This window comes from Armigeres subalbatus, chromosome 2 (assembly GCF_024139115.2).
Source record: "Armigeres subalbatus isolate Guangzhou_Male chromosome 2, GZ_Asu_2, whole genome shotgun sequence".
In the NCBI taxonomy this organism is placed as follows: domain Eukaryota; kingdom Metazoa; phylum Arthropoda; class Insecta; order Diptera; family Culicidae; genus Armigeres; species Armigeres subalbatus.
This window is the reverse complement of record NC_085140.1, coordinates 86,527,288-86,549,227: the sequence shown is the minus strand read 5'-3', so window position 1 is coordinate 86,549,227 and position 21,940 is coordinate 86,527,288. Positions and strand designations below refer to the sequence as shown.

The following is a 21,940-nucleotide window of genomic DNA, read 5'->3' as shown; positions in this document are numbered from 1 at the left end:
ATGAATTTCTAGAGGAACTCAGAATAAATTCATGGGGGAGTTCAGAATGAATTCCTGGGTGAATTCAGAATGAATTCCTGGGGAAACTCAGAATGAATTCCTGGGGGACCTCAGAATGAACTCCTGGGGGAATTCATGATGAATCTTAGGAATTCTTCTTGGAGCTCCACTTCGGCTGTTCGGCCACATTGAGAGTTGACGTAAAGTCAATGTCAACTTCTCTCCACGAACAGCCTAGATAGCCGTGTGGTGTCGGCAGCTGGTTATCTGGCTAAGAATAACATTACGGATTGCCTGTTCCAGTGGTAGAAGTCCACCATACAGGTGACCCCTAATTTTCTTTATGCTTACCGTGCCTACGAATGGTTAGGGGGGTCTAATAAGAACCTAACCGCAAATGAAGCCTGTGAAGCACCAGGGCCCCCTTCACAGTATTTTAGCCCTCGCTGCGCTAACCGGAGCTATGGCGTAGTTGACTTTTTACTTCTCCGAGATAATCGGCTACTCTTATTCAACCTCATCGTGAGGTTAAATAAGAGTAGGGTTATGAATATGTGTTTTAATTAGTTTTCCACAAATTGTCACCTATATGGATTCGCATTATGCGTTTTTTACAATGTGCTTTGTGTATGTTACCTATATGGATTCGCGTTATGCGTTTTTTCACAGTGTACTCTGTGTCTCGTCCTTGACGTTTGGCTTCGGCTACTCTTGTTCAATCTCAACGTGAGGTTAAATAAGAGTGGGGTTATGAATATGTGTTTTACTTAGTTTTCAACAAATTGTCACCTATATTGATTCGCCTTATGCGATTTTTACAATGTACTTTGTGATTGTCACCTATATGGATTCGCATCATGCGTTTTTCACAGTGCACTCTGTGTTTCATTCGTCCATTGTTACGTCCTCTGTATTTTTGTGACCTCTCTTTAGTCCCTAGCTGAATGCGTGTGAGTCTACATAATTGGCTTTCGTATAAATGGTTCCATTCTCCTTTCCAACTTCACTCCCTCTTCCTTTCCCCTTTTCACTTCCTTTTCCGTCAGGTAAATGATGAGAAAGGCCAGTGAAGGCGATGGCACGAATCTCCCAAATTGAGGGAAACGTGCCTCCTGAGCCGACGTTCTGATACCTAATACCAGAATGAACTCCTGGGGGAATTCAGGATGAATCTTAGGAATTCTTCTTGGAGCGCCTCCAGGTATCAGAACGTCGGCTCCAAGGGCATGTTCTCACCTTCACAGCCTTTCTCATCACGCAACTGACAATGTATAAACTTACAAAAGCTCAGTGCTCCTTACCACAACGGGTTATGAGCAACATAATACTTCAAAGGTTCAAGTTTCTGTAGTAAATTTCACTAAGTAAGTGTTTAGCAAATATTTGGAAACGCAGTTGCGCATAAACTAGATAGTTACATATCAGATGATAAGAAGTTCCATAATCGAATTCACAACCATCACAGACAAATGATTCTACACGTTGAATGTTTGCCATGTGATAGTTGAGTCGGCAGTGACCTGTCAAGGCCGTGACTAAGACATTAGCGAAGCGATTACTAGCTTCGACCTTTAGTTGGCCGAAGCTAGAGCTTTTATAGCTGCTTGGCTATCTGAACAGAAGTATATTACTTTGCCCATAATGTATTTCTGCAGTGCAGTTTGCACTCCACACATAATGGCAAATATTTCCGCTTGAAAGACAGTGCAGTGCCTACCCAGTGAGTGGGAATGTTCCAATCTCAGCTCACGCGAGTAGACACCTGCACACGCTCTACCTTCGAAAAGGGAGTCGTCAGTGTAACAAACATCGCTGCCCGACATACTTCTCTCCAAATAGACAGTTGTCCACTCATTCCGTAAGGGGAATTGTGTTGAAAATGTCCTACAAGAAAAACTACTATCGAGTGTGAGATGATTTGGAGCGAAGACAGCTCTGTCCCAATCAACAATGAGCTGTAACAACGTAGTGCGAAACCGAGAACCTATAATCGGTAAGTACAAGAAAGTGCTTCTTGTTTGAGGTGTAGGGCCACGTCGAAGAGAACCTCTAGAGCAGCCGTGGGAGTCGAAGAGAACGCACCAGTCATCTTTTGAAGATGGCCCAATTTAGACTGAATTGTCCTCACTTCACCCTTTTGTTTTACACAAGACATTCATAAGCCAAAATTGGTCGTACTACTGTTGTGTAAATCCATTTGATATATTTGGGTTCAAGACCTCAAGTTTTACCAAAAGTTCATCGGCACAGGCCGAAAGCCATACACGCGAGATAGTGTAGTGTTGATATTTTTTTCCTGTGAAATTATTTTAAAAAAACAGAAAAATCTGAAGTCTGTAGAAAAAGCTAAAGTAAGTCGGTCCGGCATTAGCTAGTTAAGCCACATTTTTTAATACCAGGAATTGCCGTTCTAGCTTTCAACATTTTTCCTGCTGCAAACAAATATAATACACACTCTTCAAAATGTAAAAGTGTAAAAGTAAAATTGATAAATCACAGATCAACTCTAGATTGCTTTGAGAATAGGTCGTTTAGATAGGCCAGTTGTAGATTTTTTGCTACTTTTCACTTCAGTACGCTAGTCAAAGCTATTGTCTTTCAATATCCACCATGAAATCCGAAGCAAACTTTAGTATAATGTCCAAAGAAAATCGAAATATATTTTTGGCTCTTTTTCCAATTCCATAGTAGTGTCTAACCATGACAAATATGGTACATGAATAGTCATGATTCTAATATTGCCAAATACAGATTCTCGTTTGAAAAAAATGTTACAAGAACAACAGACTCATAAATTATCAGTGAATTAAGATCAACACTTGACACAAGATCCCCAATAAGCTTTGTGAGGAAAGGCGTGATTTTTCCAATCCGAAGACTTGGTTCTTGCTTCGATGGTTTCGAGTATAAACTTACATTGCTGTAGCAATGTGGCAAACTAAAAGCAAAGCTAACTAAAAGTTCATGAAATGTATGCTATAGAAAATCTTTAGCTGTTAATTGAAGTTTATGAAGTGTTATGAAGAGATTTTTTTTTTGTAGTGGTGGCCAAATTTCAGTTGGAACGTAGAGTCGCGAACGAAGAAAAAGAAACCTGTCACACTTTTTTTAATCACACTCAATAGCGGTTAGTAGCATTCGTGCACGAACCCATTCATTGATTGACGCACATTACTTGCATATTGGACGATTAGCATAAGACCGCTAAAGTGATAGAAAAAGCTATTTACGTCAACGACCAGCAAGCATAGAGCCTATTCCGGTTTTATCTCGCTTGACTTCAACAAGCCGTTGGTTGCTGCATTCATTCAGCCCCTTTGCTCCGTCGTTGGCACTAATTCAGTCCCAATGTTGGCTGCGGTCAGTGTCCAGCGTGTCGGGATGGCGTTCTGATGTTGGGCTTCTTAGCATTCCCCGCGATTCCAAGTGATGTCGTAACACATACACGGCATATTTATCCCCCCATTAAGGCTTTATATGAATGGACTCTCCTCGCCAGGAACGGACCACGTGCTTGAGAGCAGTGAAGCCCCACCGAAGCGCATTCTTCGTCGTCGCAAATGCATCCAACAGCATTGTCTATTTTTAGCAAACGCAGTTCCCTTATTTTCCCTTATTCAAAGTAATAACTGCATTACATACGATGACGTCCACTAATCTGTTTTGACTACCCTTTGGTCCGGCACCGCAACAGGCAAGGTGACATTTCGCTGCTGGCCGTCGATGCGATAACTAATACCACCGATGAAACACTAACCGAGAAGAATCGGATTTCCAAGAAGATTTTCGGACGAGCCGGTGCCGCTCTAACCTCCGCTGTGGTGCACGACGTCGGAAGTGAGTAACCGTGCGGTCTTCGGCCGAATTCCAGAACGGTAATCGAATTATGTCCATTTTAGGATGCAAAACCGGTGAAGTTTGTGTTACACCAGGATTCTTTCTGCCTGCGAAGTACATCATCCACACCGTTGGACCTATCTACAGTGAGAAATACCGCTCAGCGTCCGAGAACACGCTACATTCCTGTTATAGGTGAGTACATGTGGCGGGACGGGGGTTTATGGTTCATCATAGATTTTAACACGTGTGAATTGACAATTACCTAATTTACATTTGTACTGAAACAAACTACTCTCATGTCGATATGTATGTGTATCGTTTATGTTCATATTCGCATCTTAAAAAAAGTATGTATTGTATAGTTGAGTGTTGCTTTCCAATATATGCAAACATGTTCACTTCAAAACATTTTTTCTTTGTTGTGATATTTTCATTCATACATATTTTATTCTTTACTAAAACCAAATGACAAAAGTTTACCGTACCGTACTGCCGTAATCTGGAAAAGTGACGTAACAGCAATTTTACAACATGCATGTTCTTCATTTTTCTGTTAAAGAGCTCGATGAGTAGTAATCGTTAACACCATTTTTGGTAAATGGCGTATACGTCACTTTTTCAGATTACGGCAGCGTAGTACTTAGTCATTAAACCAAAATTATGCAAATATCGTCTTCAAACACCAACTGGAAATATTCATATTTGTCGAAATAAAACGAAAATAAAACTACAGCTGATGATGTCAGTAATAATGATTTGCACATTTTGCAATATGTCTATGAGTGTTTGAGTATGTCTGAATTTGATTTACCTTTACCATTTCTGCGATCACCATTTGGGATGCATGCTATCTATTTGTGTTTCTCAAATTCAACAATCCTCAATGAATAATCCATTTGTTAGCAGAATTTACCAGTTTCTATTAAAAGTTGTGTTAAGGAAATTATGAACTAGATTGGAGGGCTTTTTAAACAGTGTCAATCCGGACTCCGGATAAAATATCGGATATTAAGCCTTGTTTTATCAGCAGATGCATAAGTATTAGCCGGGTCTCCAGTATCCTTGTGAGCAAAAGCGAAGGATTGCCAATCCGGAGATGGTGAGTTCGATTCTCGGTGCGGTCTAGGATGCTTACGGGTGGGAAACATTCTCGACTCCATGGGCATAAAGTATCCATAGTACTTGCCACACAAGATGCATACTATAACTCATGCAATGGAGGGCAAAGAAAAGCTTTCAATTAATAACTGAGGAAATGCTAATAGAATGCCGGGATGAAAAGCAGGCCGAGTGTTGTCATTGGTTAAGATAGGTTTGTCGGTGTCGGAAGCATTCTCCAACAACTCGGGAGTTCTGCAGGGCAGTAATCTTGGTCCTCTGTGTGGGGAATAAAGTGAGCCTGAAACAAGGATTTGCAGTTTTTGGTTACATTGATATGTAAATAGAATAGAATTTAGATAAAATAAAATGAAAACGAATTTGAAATTTTATCGTAGTAGGCATTTGAAATGCCAGCATACTAAGAAGCTAATGAGAAGAAAATCGAAATTAAATCTCAGTAGGCTGACAGGGAATTCGAGATTGTTAGAAGAGGACAAAGAAAATAAATGACGATCATTCAGTGTTCGTTTCTTGAGGCGTGAACACGCCATTTGTTTACAAGTGTCCAACGCTTATTTTTAACAAAAAACAAGCAAGTTGGAGAACGGATTTGCTTGGCTACGACAATTGTATGTTGTAGTTTGTTTTAAATCCACCGAATAAATTTGCTTGGCTACGACACTCTGCTTTTCTTGATTTTCATAAACGATGTCTCGCTGTTGCTACCTGCCGGCTGTCGCTTATTTCACGCAGATGACACGAAAATATACAAAATAATAAAATCGGACACAGACTGCTACAACATATGGTGCGTATCTTCGCAGGTTGGTGTTGGCGTAATTTGTTGTGTCTAAGTATCGAAAAATGCAACAATATTTCGTACCACCGCAAGAACATGCCGTTAATCTTTGACTATAGCCTTTCTGGACGTAGTCTTACTAGAGTGCAGCACCTGAAGGATCTCGGCGTTATCTAGGACACTGGGCTTACCTTTCGAGTTCACTACAACGACATAATCGCCAGAGCCAACTGACAATTAGGCTTAATGTTCAAAATTTCAGACATGTTCCGTGATCCATTTTGTCTCAAAGCCCTCTGCTGTTTGCTGGTACGATCAATTTTGGAGTCGGATGCTGTCATATGGAGCCCATTCCACGTCAGAAACGCCCGAATCGAAACTATTCAAAAAAAGTTTCACCTGTCATAAGACGAGTTTAAACAATCCCATTGAATTCCACCACTTAATTGTTTAAACTCGTCTTCCACTAAAAAGCTCAACATAATTTTCTTATCAAAAAAAGTTTGTTCCTCAGGAGGCGCGACCCGATGAACCTGCCATCGTACGTGGAACTTTGTCCTCTTCTGCAAATAGAACCGCTTGAGGTGAGACGGTCAATTTCTCAGGCCGCTTTTGCAGGGAAGCTACTTTTTTCCTGTTCGGATGTGCCACTGCGATCAGTTATTAGATCTATTGTAGCATTACCCGTATCCTTAGTGTATAAGTGCATGTCGAATTACTCCAGTGCTATTGAGAAGCACGACAGTATCGGTTTCGATACAGATTTTGTTTTGCTTTTCAGAAGGAATAAAGTATTATGACAAGGTCCCGCTATTTAAACCCTTCACTGAGAGATATTTCAATAAAGGCGCGCCCCTTTCCAATCATTCTCCTGTTTTGAGAAAGCCAAAACAGTAATAATGTTATTTGTAAGCATATGCGGTATTTCGAAAAATTTCGTTTTAGGAAATTCCGCGGAATTTGAGCATGGCGAAATCAGGTTTCTTGATTTCGTTTCGTATCGTAAAATTCCAAACATTTCGCTAGTAAAAACTAGCTTTTTACGAAATTTAACGGAATTCCGCGGAATTTCGAAACAAATTTCGACTTAAGCCATACTGTCTCGTACGGTCGAGTAGTATAAAAAAATTTGGCTGCGCCGCTGAACAAAGTCATAAAACTATTTTCAAAACTTTATGTTTTACATTTTTTTCTATTAACGCCTATCTATCTAATACGTATTTAGTTGACTTCTATAAAACGTCTTCGGTGTTTTGCTAGAAATGTCCAACAGAAAACGAAAAATATCTTTAACATTCTATCCCATTTTTTTCAAAAGTGATACGACTCAATATTTAAGAATCAGAGCAGTACAACTTTGTCAAAGAGGCAAAGTCGGGGCGTGAATTCCTAATGCCCTTGTGATATATGTATTTTTAGAGAGCCTTTTTTTATTAAAGGCCAACTTCTTCACCGCTTATGCCTCAAACCAGGTTTAAGCGCATGACTAAGCACCGCTTAAGAGTTAAGAAGGCCCTAAGGAAAACATTAAACGAAGTACATGATTTTGCGTTGGATTGATTTGAAACACGGTTTTCGTCTTCGAGTTTTCAAAATAACTTCGTTTACAATAAATATTTAGTCGCTTACCAAGGTGGCTTCACATAAATTACCTTTTCAACAAATCAAAGATTCCTTTCACATGGTGCTCACGGAGATGCAGAGACTTCCTCTTATAATCTTATAATAATGAGTATCAAACTAATTTTCCTCTCCTTACCCTAAATTGACTGTAAGGGCGTGGCCGGCTCATACTGTCCATAGCAGCTGTTTCTTACACTTAATTGAAGTCGGTTGAGGATGAAAATTTGACAAGTTTTGCATGCCTCATATGAACAAACACATATACAAGGACAAACAGACAATAGCTTGGTTCGTCGAGTTGATTGTATATAAGACTATATTTTTCTTGATATATGACTTGTGAGGGAAGTCAGATTCGATGGATACGGAGAAATGACTGATATCCCATTGTTATAAGCTGGTTATGAAACAACTTCTCGCAAGGGCAGCTGTTGTATAATTGGTAATACATCCGTGTACTTAATGAAATAGAGTGGGTTCAAGTCCCACCGGCAGCCGAATCTTTTTTCGCAATATCTCGTATAAACACCTCAAATGGCAAACTTAACTATGTGTATCAAAATTGAACATCTTTTCCAAAAAAATATAAGACTATGGGTCTCCTATAATTCTCACCTGGCAAACTGCAGTCGTAAAAGCTTTGCGATCACATTTCTGAAACACAATCTGGAATATATATCTTTGCGTATTTCAGAAAGGTGCAGAAGATTCGTCTAGCGAGCAAATGTACACAGATAAAAATATGTTGTGATTTTAAATGTATTTTCATGCACATATTTGGAGCATGCAAATAAACGTAACGTTCAATCGATCTTACCTTTCTTTCAAATCGAAATAAACTTAAACCGTGCTTGCTTGTGAAATTCAATAAAATTTTAATGAACATCAAGTGTTTATTAGTTTGTTAGAAATAGCGGCAATTTTACACGTCGTTGAATTTTCAAAATTATTTGCTGTGTATGTTATTTAACAATTCTCTATCTGCGTATGCTATATTCGTATATTTTAGTTTTGATTTAGCTCAATACCATAAAACCACGCTGATAAATGAATCATTTGTTCGAGAAACTGTATAAGTCTATTTTACAAAATTTCAAGAAACCAACAAAAACTGTTTATGAACAAATTGGCGCAAATTCTTTTGATTTCTTCGATACAGATCAATAGTTTTTGGCAAAACTCAACACTGTGGGACACTTCCAGTGCGAAAACTGCAAACAGTACTCCATAATTGCTCTTCAAAGTGCGTGCACATATGTAGTTTCTCAAACAAACGACAAAAATTTTTTTTTGTATTTTTTGCCACGATACGTATTTTTGGACGAGGATTCAGAATATATAAAAATCTCATTTTGGCCAAAAATGTTACATATGCAGTTTCTGAAACAAACGGTTCAAATGAATATGACGTATGCTTCAATATAATCACATAAGTCTTAAATGAAATAAGGTTTTAAATAAAATTTTAATCAACATATAAAAAAAATCACACAATTCCTATATTATTATATACACAGGGGTGATGACGGCTTTGGCAGGTTTTGTTCTATTATTGGCAGGGGGTTTTTTATGACTGATTATGCTCAAATTTGGCCCAAACATTCTTTGCATATCAAAGAATATTGTGGCCAAATTTCATAAAATTCAGTCGACAAAAACCCCTGCCAATAATAGAGCAAAACCTGCCAAAGCCGTCTGTTCCCCTACTTATTGATATAAAGCTGAACCGATATAAAAATGATCAGATTCGGGAGCACCCTCTCCAGGATGAATTCCTTTGAAAGCGGCACAAATGCTGGGGTTTTGCCTTATCGCCAATGGTAAACGGGAACACGGCGATTTCTCGCTTAACTTTTCAAAAAGACTTAAGTAACATTTTTTTCATGATTTAATTTGAGTACTGCAATCAAAAGCTTTCATGTTGTTCTGTTGATTGCGCTATTCAAATTAATTCATGAAATACTGCTTCTTCTGTTACTATAATTCTATTGGTCGCAAAGCAGTTATTTGCCTTTGAGAAAATTAAATCAGAATTGCGTACATAATGTAAAATCAATTCAATAAAAATTCCGCGGAAAAAAATGAAATTTCGTTTCGTTTCGAAAAATTTCGAATTAAATAGACGTTGATTTCGTATCGTTTCGAAGTTTCGAAAGTAAATATATATTTCGTTTCGTTTCATTTCGAATCAACACAGACATTTTAAATTTCGTTTCGTTTCGTTTCGTTAGGAAAAAGTTAGGTTAAGTTAAAAAAGAAAAAGTTAGGAAAAAGTTAGTCTTATCGCATACCCTTAGTTATTTGGCCATGCATCGGAGCCCTAGCCATATCCGTGTCTTGCTTCTAGAATATCACCAGTTAAGCACCCAACCCGGGATTGAGCTCTATCTACAGAACCATTTCAATCTAGAGAATTCGTTGAGTAACAAAAATTATTAGAAAAATTACTTACGGGAGATATCTGCTAACTAAGGGTATGCGATAATACACTTTTTCCTGGCGAAACGAAATTTTAAATTTCTCTGTTGATTCGAAACGAAACGAAACGAAATATAGATTTATTTTCGAGACCTCGAAACGATACGAAATCAAGGTCCATTCAATTCGAAATTTTTCGAAACGAAACGAAATTTTAAATCTTTTCCGCGGATTTTTTGTTGAATTGCTTATGTACGCAATTTAAATTAAATTTTTGGAATATTGAACTTCCTTTACAAATTTTAAAATTTAAAATATATTCTACTGGTCTCCGAAAGGTCGAGAGTGGGTGGAAGTAGCGGGGAATAATAGAAAAAAATTAAAGTGAAAAAAATAAAAAAAAACTCCTCGGATTTATTAGAGAATTTTTTGAAAATAATTGCCCTCTCACAATATTATTTTTGGTCGAAAATATCCGGAATACTCCATATCGTCCTATAGAAGAGCAAAATGTATCCGCAATACAATCAGCACGAGCTATTAGAGGTTCGATGGCGAATCCGATCATCGACCGATCAACTGCATAGGTGGCTAACCATCTGACATTTGTAAATCTCGCGCTTAGGATCATAGGGGCGTAACTGCGTTGATCGATTTCTCTTCTTCGATGCTTTCTTTTTAACAATGCAGCGAATTTAGACAGTTTGCCATAGATGTTATGGTTTGAGGTGGTAAAGGATGGCTGCATCTTCCTTCAGAAGTAACAATCATGGTTGTAGCTTTGAATCTTTTGCGATATTATCGAAAGAAAAAAATCTAAAATAAGAGAAATCGATCAATGAAGTTACGCCCTTATGAAACTATGCGCGAGATATAATTTGTAACGATTTGTAATGTTTTTTTTTTAAATCCCTCTTCTCCGTTATGTCTTATAAAGTACGTCGATTTCTTCAATTAAGGCTCAATAAAAGTTGGACGATGAAAAGAACTTTCTGAATGATTTACCACCGGTTTTGTGTCGTCTGTCTCTTTCCGTCCTTCGAAAAATTATAATTTTTGTAGTGCTACACCGAGAAATACCACGAACACTTATTCAAAAAATACAGATTTGTGAAGTGCTTCCATGCCAAATGCCAATGCAAATCATGTGCAGCTGCTATGAAGAGTATGAGCTGAACCTGAAGTCTTTACTTTCGCAATTCTACTGATCTTTCAATCCGTTCTAGACTATGGCAATTTTCATACAAACCTCTAGACAGGGCCGGATTTAGCCGGAAGGGGGCCTCGGGGCCGACGGTATGTGGGGGCCCCAAAATGTACAAAAAAGGTTGGTTTTGGTACATGAGATTTGTGGGGGCCCGGGGCCACAGACCCCCCGGCCACCCCATAAATCCGGCCCTGCCTCTAGAGATAGCCACGACGCTGAAAGTGGCACTCCCAACGGAAGAGCAGCTAGGCGCAGCGTCTCTTGAAGATGGCTGGAGAGATATTCGATCCGCCATTGGTAGCACCGCAACCGCTGCACTTGGCACGGTGCCCCCGGATCGGAGAAACGACTGGTATGACGGCGAATGTGAGCAGTAATTAGAAGAGAAGAATGCAGCATGGGCGAGATTGCTGCAACACCGCACGAGGGCGAATGAGGCACGATATAAACAGGCGCGGAACAGACAAAACTCGATTTTCCGGAGGAAAAAGCGTCAGCAGGAAGATCGAGACCGTGAAGAGACGGAGCAACTGTACCGCACTAATAACACACGAAAGTTCTATGAGAAGTTGAACCGTTCACGTAAGGGCCACGTGCCACAGCCTGATATGTGCAAGGACATAAACGGGAACCTTCTTACGAACGAGCGTGAGGTGATCCAAAGGTGGCAGCAGCACTACGAAGAGCACCTGAATGGCGATGTGGCAGACGAAGATGGCGGTATGGTGATGGACCTAGGGAACGCGCGCAGGACATAATTCTACCGGCCCCGGATCTCCAGGAAATCCAGGAGGAGATTGGCCGGCTGAAGAACAACAAAGCCCCTGGGGTTGACCAACTACCAGGAGAGCTATTTAAACACGGTGGTGAGGCACTGGCTAGAGCGCTGCACTGGGTCATTACCAAGATTTGGGAGGAGGAAGTTTTGCCGCAGGAGTGGATGGAAGATGTCGTGTACACACGTGTCCCATCTACAAAAGGGCGATAAGCTGGATTGTAGCAACTACCGCGCAATCACATTGCTGAACGCCGCCTACAAGGTACTCTCCCAAATTTTATGCCGTCGACTAGCACCAATTGCAAGAGAGTTCGTGGGGCAGTACCAGGCGGGTTTTATGGGCGAACGCTCCACCACGGACCAGGTGTTCGCCATTCGCCAAGTACTGCAGAAGTGCCGTGAATACAACGTGCCCACACATCATCTATTCATCGACTTCAAAGCCGCATATGATACAATCGATCGGGACCAGCTATGGCAGCTAATGCACGAAAACGGATTTCCGGATAAACTGACACGGTTGATCAAAGCGACGATGGATCGGGTGATGTGCGTAGTTCGAGTTTCAGGGACATTCTCGAGTCCCTTCGAAACCCGCAGAGGGTTACGGCAAGGTGATGGTCTTTCGTGTCTGCTATTCAACATCGCTTTGGAAGGGGTAATACGAAGAGCAGGGATTAACACGAGTGGTACAATTTTCAATAAGTCCGTCCAGCTATTTGGCTTCGCTGACGACATAGATATTATGGCACGTAACTTTGAGAGGATGGAGGAAGCCTACATCAGACTGAAGAGGGAAGCCAAGCGGATCGGACTAGTCATCAACACGTCGAAGACGAAGTACATGATAGGAAGAGGTTCAAGAGAAGACAATGTGAGCCACCCACCGCGAGTTGGCATCGGTGGTGATGAAATCGAGGTGGTAGAAGAATTTGTGTACTTGGGCTCACTGGTGACTGCCGAAAATGATACCAGCAGAGAAATTCGGAGGCGTATAGTGGCTGGAAATCGTGCATACTTTGGACTCCGCAAGACGCTTCGATCGAATAGAGTTCGCCGCCGTACCAAACTGACCATCTACAAAACGCTCATTAGACCGGTAGTCCTCTACGGACACGAGACCTGGACGATGCTCGTGGAGGACCAACGCGCACTAGGAGTTTTCGAAAGGAAAGTGCTGCGTACCATCTATGGTGGGGTGCAGATGGCGGACGGTACATGGAGGAGGCGAATGAACCACGAGTTGCATCAGCTGTTGGGAGAACCATCCATCGTTCACACCGCGAAAATCGGACGACTGCGGTGGGCCGGGCACGTAGCCAGAATGTCGGACAATAACCCGGTGAAAATGGTTCTCGACAACGATCCGACGGGCACAAGAAGGCGAGGTGCGCAGCGGGCAAGGTGGATCGATCAGGTGGAAGATGACTTGCGGACCCTCCGTAGACTGCGTGGCTGGCGACGTGTTGCCATGGACCGAGCCGAATGGAGAAGACTCTTACATACCGCACAGGCCACTTCGGCCTTAGTCTGAATAAAAAAAAAAAAAAAAATAATAAGATTGAACGAACGTTGGAAGTGACCATGCTAAGAAATTTTGTGTCACTCCATTGATGATTTCCCTGGGATGGGGCAAAGCTATTAAACTTGCCCTGGCTAATTAGCCTAGGTTTAAGCGCCAATGCTCGCTCTCTGAAACGAGAAAGAAAAGAAAGTTTATTACACTCCCCTTCCCCTTATTTATTTCCTAATCAAGTTAAATTATTATGTTATAGTATCTATATCCTTCCGATAAATAGTTCACCAATTCCAAAATACCTGTATTATTTGTTCTGATAACAACCTCGTTTTCTAACAAACATACTGCTCATAATCACATGTTTGTTCCTAATGAATAGGAAATTCAGCAAAGATGGGGCTATTATGTGTTTATAGGGGCTGTATGCTTTAATAAAATCACAACATTTTTTGGGGGAACAAAATATAACATTTATATAAATTTGTAAATCAAATTTTGCTTTGCGTACAAAGATGGAATATTAAAAGATTTTCCAATAATTGTATACCTTTAATTAATTTCTCGAAAGCAAAAGCAACGTCAAGAATCTATATACCCACTCAAAACGTTTATTTTTTAGGATTCGAATTCACCCTTATTTGTTAGAGTCGAGCTAAAATACCGCCTACCCCATATCAAAATTAATCAATCTTTCAATCAATTAAAATTATTTGTAAGCATTTTCATTTCGGAAGCCTGTTTCAGTTTGAAATAATTATAAACCCACGCCACTTGTATAACGCTCTAGAAATAAGTCTAATAAATAAGTGCTGGAAGAAGTGTACACATATTGGGCAAAAGGAAATACAAATATTGAACTAAAATAATTCTAACGCCTCAAACGACGACGATACTAGAAGAATTTGACAAATACGGTTCTAGTAGGATTTGACAAATAATACATTGACATACTGTAAAACTCAGCTGCCGCCCATTTCCTATTCATCGTGCTCAGGGTTTGAAGAACGAATTGAGTGGTTTGAGCTAATAATAGTAATTGACAGTATAAATTATTTAGGTGCTTTAAGATGCGGTGAAAATTCGAGTAAGGTATAACAGTGTTACAAAAAAGTGAGTGAAACGTAAAAGTATTCAGCAAAGCAGAAGCATTGAAACTTATAGGAAAAATAGAAAACACATCCTTCCTTTTTAATAAACACAGTTAGTTTTCCATTCACATTTCCATTCCATCCATTTTCCATTCACAAAATGAAAATGGTAAAATAATTTAAAGTAAAATTTAGTAAATTTAGTTTTAAATGGTACCCTTGAGAGAGAATCATGCAAAAGAATGAGAAATGACACTACACGATTTTATGTCTGTTAAAATTATTCAAACTTAAAACGTTTGTCAACGCAAAAATATAATGGTTTGATCTCAGCGGAATAATTTTGAATGAAAATTACTAAGGCCTCCTTATCTACATAGGTGAAGACGGATGTGATCAAGTTTTTATTCTTCCGATGATCCGCCGCTCGATGCCAGTAAATACCAATCCTGCATTATGCTGAAGGCTTCGCTGGTCCGCCCTAATGTTCCATGTATAAAAGTCCAGGTGGAAGTCTCTTGCGTATTGGAAGATCTTCGAGCCCGAGCGTTTAATTGACATTCATTGGACGACTGGGCCCAGCGTAGAAAAAATATATCAGACATTCAGCTATTTCCACCAATCATTATAGTACAATTCTTTTACTAAGAGTTCGTTCCCACACAATTTATGATTTTGTGATTTATTGAGCGGATTTTTCTTTAGGATTTTTTGACAATCTTTTTTTTTAAAACTTTCTCCTATCGCGGCATTATATTCAGTGATATAGCTAAAATAGTGAAATAGGTACTTACATTGGTCCCAAAAATACATACCATCTCCTTCCGCAACCAACGCACGGAATCAAATTACCCTTAAAAATGTGCTCTTGATGGGACATGCTTGCATCGCGTTGGACATGTTCGGTTGGACATCAGGTGTGACGCTTGATGTAGGATGCACTTCAATCAAGATTTCGACTGCATACAAAACACGGCTTCCCTTTTTGCGATAATATTGTCATCCTCAGACCACAGGTTCAATGGATCCGGTTCGAGAGATATTTGCTGATACGCATCCTATACTCACCTGGAACATACCTGTATCGTGATGTCCGTGAAATTCATTTTCGCTATGTAGCATTAAAAATCGATTAGATAGAGCCTTTATAGACGTTGCTCGTAATGCAGATCAATAAAAACTATCCAATCTTTAGGGAGCACTTAACCGGGAAACTTAATTTTTCATCAAATAAATTTTCTTTTTATAAATTTCCGATAAAAATGACGAGTCGTGAAAATCTACGTCTGTTCGCGGCCACAGCACACTACGTTTTCATAAAAAATAATTTTAGTATGCAAAACATTAATAAAAAGATTTTGAAAGGTTGCTTATTTTTTATGTATAATCTTTGGCCCGAACTGGCAAACACCACAAACGGATTCAAAATTTATCAAAGGGTGATTTTTTTACAGCACTTCAAAGTTCAACTTTGAAAAAACCGTTTCAACTTGCCCCGGTGTACCTTACGTAAATAATTTGTATACTAAGCAATTTGAAGGTCTAGTTCGTACTATAAAAAAAAGTTTGTCCAGTCAGGAGAAATCTGTTCAATTTTTGACTGTGGATTAATCAATAACCTAATCATTAAATGTGAACCTGTGGGATATCGTATCATCATCCTCTACAATACAGTATCAAACTTTTGCAGATATCCGCCATAGACACAAGCTGAATGGCGCTTGTGTCTATGGAGGATATCTGCTATTGATGAAGATATCTGAATATTTGAAATGATCAAATCTTTCTGGATTTTGTTCCCCAAACGTAAAAAATAGCGAGATATCAATCGAACATGTGATTCCTTATACAGTAACGCTGTCAAGCGGTGAATATCTTTTTTTTTTCATGTAACCCGTTGGCAGTCTCTCGACTCAAACTCTACTCCGGGTCCATCCCTGTTATTCCCCACGGTAATTAAATTTGCTTCTATGAGCCTCTATTTTAGATCAATAACAGACGTTCCTAAGCCACGTTGCTCAAATGATCACTGTTTTAGGCCTGATCCAAATAGTTTTATTAAATAGTCCCCTTCAATAACATGATCACCGTTTTCACCATTATAACTATCACTCATCACTCCAACTTAACACTATTCCCTGTTGATCCGGTGATTAAATTTGCTTCTACGAGCCTCTATTTTTGATCATTAACAGACGTTTCTAAGCTACGTTGCTGAAATGGTCACTGTTAAGGCCTGATTCAAATAGTTTTCTACAAAATAATCCCGGTAGCATAACTTATTATCGTTTTCACCACCATCACTATCATAATTACTATTGTCCCTGTCATCACAAATATCTTATTTACAGTCATGAACACACACACAATGAATCGATCTTCAAAACAGCGCTGTTATATATCATATAAGAACCGACACTTCTACTAGCTTTCATTGGATATGTACCGAATATTTTACATTATTTCTAGTATAATTATAAAATAATTCCCACTTCTAGCACCTCAACTCAATATTGCATTTCATTCTTCATACTCATTGCGAACATGTTCCCATCCCAAATCAACTCTATCTTTTACCTAGCTTCTTCTGTCACTATGTCTACACCACCAATACCAACTTGTGTATTAACTTTTTCACTAACACTTGCATAACCACACAACATCACCATTTTCATATCAACAACCATTTTTTTTCACAATTTCATCGCGATCAGCAATTATCACTACTATCCCTACTACAATGTTAACGCAAACAAAAACTAGTCAGTCATTTTTTTCTAAATTTGCAGTTTCCATCAAACAAATGAAGCTCAAAAAATAATAAGCTTAAAATCTATCGCGAGAGTCAGTCTTATTGTAGATATGATGACAAAGAGAGAAAACTCGAATAGAAGTGCATTTTGAAACAATAATAACGCACTAGATTTTGACAAGTACCGTGCGCCCAGCAATTATCAAAAATTCTCAACTTAACAACACCGAATACTGTTGCTATGGGCCTGTTGGTCTTCAAAAGCTTCGAAATCGCCTCCGAATAAAATTCAACAGGTAATAATTTTACAGACATTTCTTGAGCTTCGAATTTTTGATAGGGTTAGGAAGTCTTATGGTAGATCTTTATGTCTATGGATCTACTGTTAATCTAGTCATAATTATGTCGAATGTTTCGCACTGTGTCATTATTACTCTGTCTGTCTTAGTTATCTTATGTTTCCTACGTTATTCAGTTCAATTCTATACTCATTGTAGATTATGTTACGTTTTGATGTCAGTTCATTGTCTCTATTGCTAAAGGTCACCCCCTCTCAGGCGAGTATCCTAGTTCAAGCGTATAAGTAAGCACCGCTTAAGAGTTAAGCAAACGTGAAAAAATGCAGAATGTCTTGATATTTTCTACTGGTTAATTCCTATCTAGCTATGTTTAAGCGTGGCTACGACTGATCATCATCAGGGAACGCCTCTGAAAAGTATTGCCGCATAGCAGAGATCATTATCACTGATTAAAAGGACCTCTACCTGTCTGCACCACCATTCAAGGCTCCAAGATACGATGTCCGTTGAATCACATGCACATGCGTAAAATCAGTGCATCAATACCAGATTATATGTGACGCGGCATTAAACAAAAAATAGTCAACATGTGATATCACCACGACGGGATATGTCTTTGGTTGCCATATCAGTGCTAATGGCGTAAGCCCACCCATCGCGGCAAGATAACCTATCCGAGAGGAGGGAGAAATAATGTATGAAAAATGCTTGAGAATATCATTTCAAGCCCCAATTCTCAAAACTACCCATACGCTGCTGCAAACAAAGACCCAAATGACGACCCGACGAATCCAACAGCTCTCCCATGCAAACCAACAACATCAACACGCACGCACCACCAGACTCCCGAAATCGACACTCGAGCTCGAGTCCCCGCCCACAAAGACAAGTCACTATTCAAACGAATGTTGCCTTAATTGACTCCCCCATCCCGGGCACAGATTCTTTCCGAGGGATACTCAATATAAGTTCCACCGGGAAGCCAAGCATCAGAGATTGAGGAAAATCAGATAATCCAGCATCAGGCGTCTCGCGTCTGTTAATTAAGCAGAGAAGATGTTATAGGTGATATTCTCAATACGGCCGTTCAGAATGGTTCAGCGGATGTAAATTATGGATCATTATTAGGTCTTGTAATTTTGAACAAAACATTCTGAATACACGCGATAAACTATGAATATTATTATATCGGAGTTTTTAATTAGGATCGCGAATCAAGTAAAAATACTGATAAGTATAAGTTTGTAATTACTACCGACATTGTATTTGTGATCAAAACTGACATTGTGTTTTTAGTTAAAACTCAAGTATACTAAATACGTAACGGAATAAAGTAGTGTTAAAAAAATTATAATAATTTACATTATAAATTCTGATTAATATCAAGATACTGATCCAACATCACATCTTCAAGGGCTCCTCACAAGCTACACATTTCATTCAGGCACTTTAGAACGTCCATGTAGTAACTTGTTCACACTTGAAATCTGCCTCGACCAATTTGGCAGAACGCGCCCTTACCCTTTCTGAACCAAAGGGCAGGGAACGCTGTCAAGCGGTGAATATCCAAACTAAATTTGCTTCCCAATTAAACTATTTAGTAGAAGACAGTATTTATATTAATTTCACTGATTGCAGATATCTAACCTAACAGTAATTCCTCATAATAGTTCTGTCAAGCAGTTTAATTTTAAACAAACCTGCTTCCATATTAGCTTCCCAAGTAGCACACGTAACATCTTTCAAAATGCACCTTGTTTCTATTTAGTTTCATTAAAGGCATTGGAAAACATCAAAGCACGAAAAAGTTGCATCAAGATGTTAAAAACGTTCGAATTGTGATCAATGTTTCATTTACATTGCATTACGGCAATGCAATGTAAATGAAACATTGATCACAATTCGAACGTTTTTAACTCGTTTGTCATTTGGAAACAAAAAAAAAACAATGAATACTGTGAAAACTCATATGTGCATATTAGGGTTGCTCAAAAAACACTTTTTCAAATTGTTTGATGGGCCGCCCTTTTATTCTGTTCTATTTGATGCCCTGATGCTCTGGACAAAATTTCAGCCAAATCGGTCAACGTTTGGGCGGTGCTAAACTCGTTGGAAGTTTAAATGTAAAAATGTATGCAGAAACATCCAAAAACAGTGAATTGCAGTTGGACGGCACAACTTACGATGAAGAACTATGATACTCATTCAGATCTTGAAGAATTTAATACATAATGTTATGCAGAAAACCGCGAGAAGATAAGAGTTTGTTAGGCAAAGATATTAGCATTTTACTGGAGTGTTGTAGGAGTGAATTTATTTCTTTTCAAACGAAATTTGCTCAAACCCCACTTCAGAGAAATGCTAATAACTTAGCCGGGCAAACTCTAATCTTCTCGCGGTTTTCTGCATAACATTATGTATTAAATTCTTCAATATCTGAACGAGTATCATAGTTCTTCATCGTAAGTTGTGCCGTCCAACTGCAATTCACTGTTTTTGGATGTTTCTGCATACATTTTTGCATATAAACTTCTAACAAGTTTAGCACCGCCCAAACGCTGGCCGATTTGGCTGAAATTATGTCCCCGACCCGCTAAACCGTTTCCATTGCTGCCAAGCCCATAGTCCCTTCGGTACAACCAGAAAGTAATGCTTCAAAGGGGGGCCAGTGCACAACGCACCCTCGAGGTTAGCTGCGTGTCCTTGCAGCACCGAACATCGTAACTCGCTTTTTTAGAAGAACACCATGGTATCGTGCCAGCGCATTGCCGGCTTTCCAGGTGGCCTTACCACGCCCTATGTCCTCGGAAGGTGGGAAGGGTCGACTTCGCGCCTGCTTCCCTCTGCACGACTGGTATCAAGAATGATGATGCCGCGTGCACCCCAAATTGACCTTTCTGCGATAGGGCCTATTCGCCAGCACACAGAGGGACTTGCCGACGCGGTGCCTACGCCTGCCCCAGCCTGCCCCAGCCTTGACGAGGACCCTTTCCGTCCTCGGGCTCGGAACCTGCCTGGTTGACCGATGCCGCGAAAGCGACGATACCATGTTGTTCTTCGCGCGGCCTTCGATAAAAGGATCGAGTTCGACCACAGAGTATGACCACCGGTATGACCCATGAAGCCGACTCGGATCCCTTGGACCACCTCTTATTTGCGCCTGAACTAGCCATCCTTGAGTCCACGCGCCACCTTCTGTGTAGCTCCGAGACGATTTGGGCGATAGCCGATAAAACGGCGTTCCAGCCAACTTCATCTTTACACATCCTCCGAACTAGGTTGTCCGGGGTAGTGTCTAGACCACATGTGGGAAGCATGTGGACACGCATTGTGCGAAAACGTGAGCACACGAACACCAAAATGCGATCCGAGTGCGATGCCGAGCAAGCCAGCTGCGTTACCTGCACTGTGATTTTGCAACACGCTTAAACGCCGGGCATATCGAACCCCCCATGGGGTGCTTGCTGTTCACAGCTTTGCTGGAACAAATCAAACAATTGGGAGGGTTCGTGCAGCATTGTGCCTTATGTCCCTCAAATCCGCAGCGCCGGTAGAGATTGCTTCTTTGCAGTCCCATTGCTTGTGCCCCGGTTCCAGGCACTTGAAGCAAACTTCGGGTTGCTCGTATACGCGCACAGGGAATACCGACCATCCCACCTTGACGCTCCCTAACTTGACTACCTTGGAGGCGTCCGCTGCAGGTAGCCGAACCAATGCTACCTGTGTCCCTGCCGGACCTTTCCGTAGCCGAACGGCTGCGGTGGGCGTCTCCACTTCACACTGTCGCCGCAGTGCCGTGACGAGCTCTTCGACTTCAGTGATCTCGTCCAGGTCTTTAACCCTTAGATTCACCTCCGTCGAGAGTGCCCTCACCTTGACCGACTCGCCTAGGACTTCCTCCGCCAACTTCTTGTAGGCGGCGCCCTTTTGCGAGACGCCCCGCTTCAGCTCGAGGATCATCTCGCCCATCCGGGTACGTCTTATTTGACGTACGTCGGCGCCGAGTTCACCGAGCTTGACGTCACTCCTCATCGCCTTCAAGACGTCCGAGTACTTAGCCTCGTCCGCCGTGATGACTAGGGCATCGCCCCTGGAGCGATTGGCGCCTACCCTAGACTTCTTGCTACCCTCATTCGCCTGGGCCTTCTTTTCGGCCCTTGACGTTTTTGGTTCCCTCTTGTTCTTGTTCAGGGTCCAGGAGGCGTCATCCCCCTCTATTTCCCTGGTCTGGTGCGGCTGAGAGCTCTGCCGTAATCCCTTACTACCGTCTTTCCTGGGTGGACGGACCTTTCCAGGTCCTTCCTCCCCCGGTTTTGGAGGTACCTGGCCGGGGTTCAACATCCCAGCCCCACTACCCTTGTTCGGGGTAGTAACCCTCCGCGTTTTGGAGCGGCCCCCATGGAGCTCATCTCCTGGAGACTGTCTCCCCCATTTTTGTGTCTGCTCCGTTGGAGCGGTCACCCCCGACGTACCCGCAAATACTTGGACCTCAGTATGGGTACCACCGTCTTCGCTG

At 40.7% G+C, this 21,940-nt stretch overlaps 1 protein-coding gene across 6 annotated transcripts in view; it reads left to right on the top strand.

Annotated features, from left to right (window-relative positions):
* Positions 1-21,940, top strand: part of LOC134209714 (protein GDAP2 homolog) — a 292,581-nt gene that overhangs the window by 120,998 nt on the left and 149,643 nt on the right. For all 6 annotated transcript variants that reach the window (XM_062685727.1, XM_062685726.1, XM_062685729.1 and 3 more), the window contains exons 4-5: positions 3,695-3,837; positions 3,900-4,032. In XM_062685727.1, the coding sequence (XP_062541711.1) occupies positions 3,695-3,837; positions 3,900-4,032 (276 nt within the window). The remainder of the gene's footprint in view (positions 1-3,694; positions 3,838-3,899; positions 4,033-21,940) is intronic.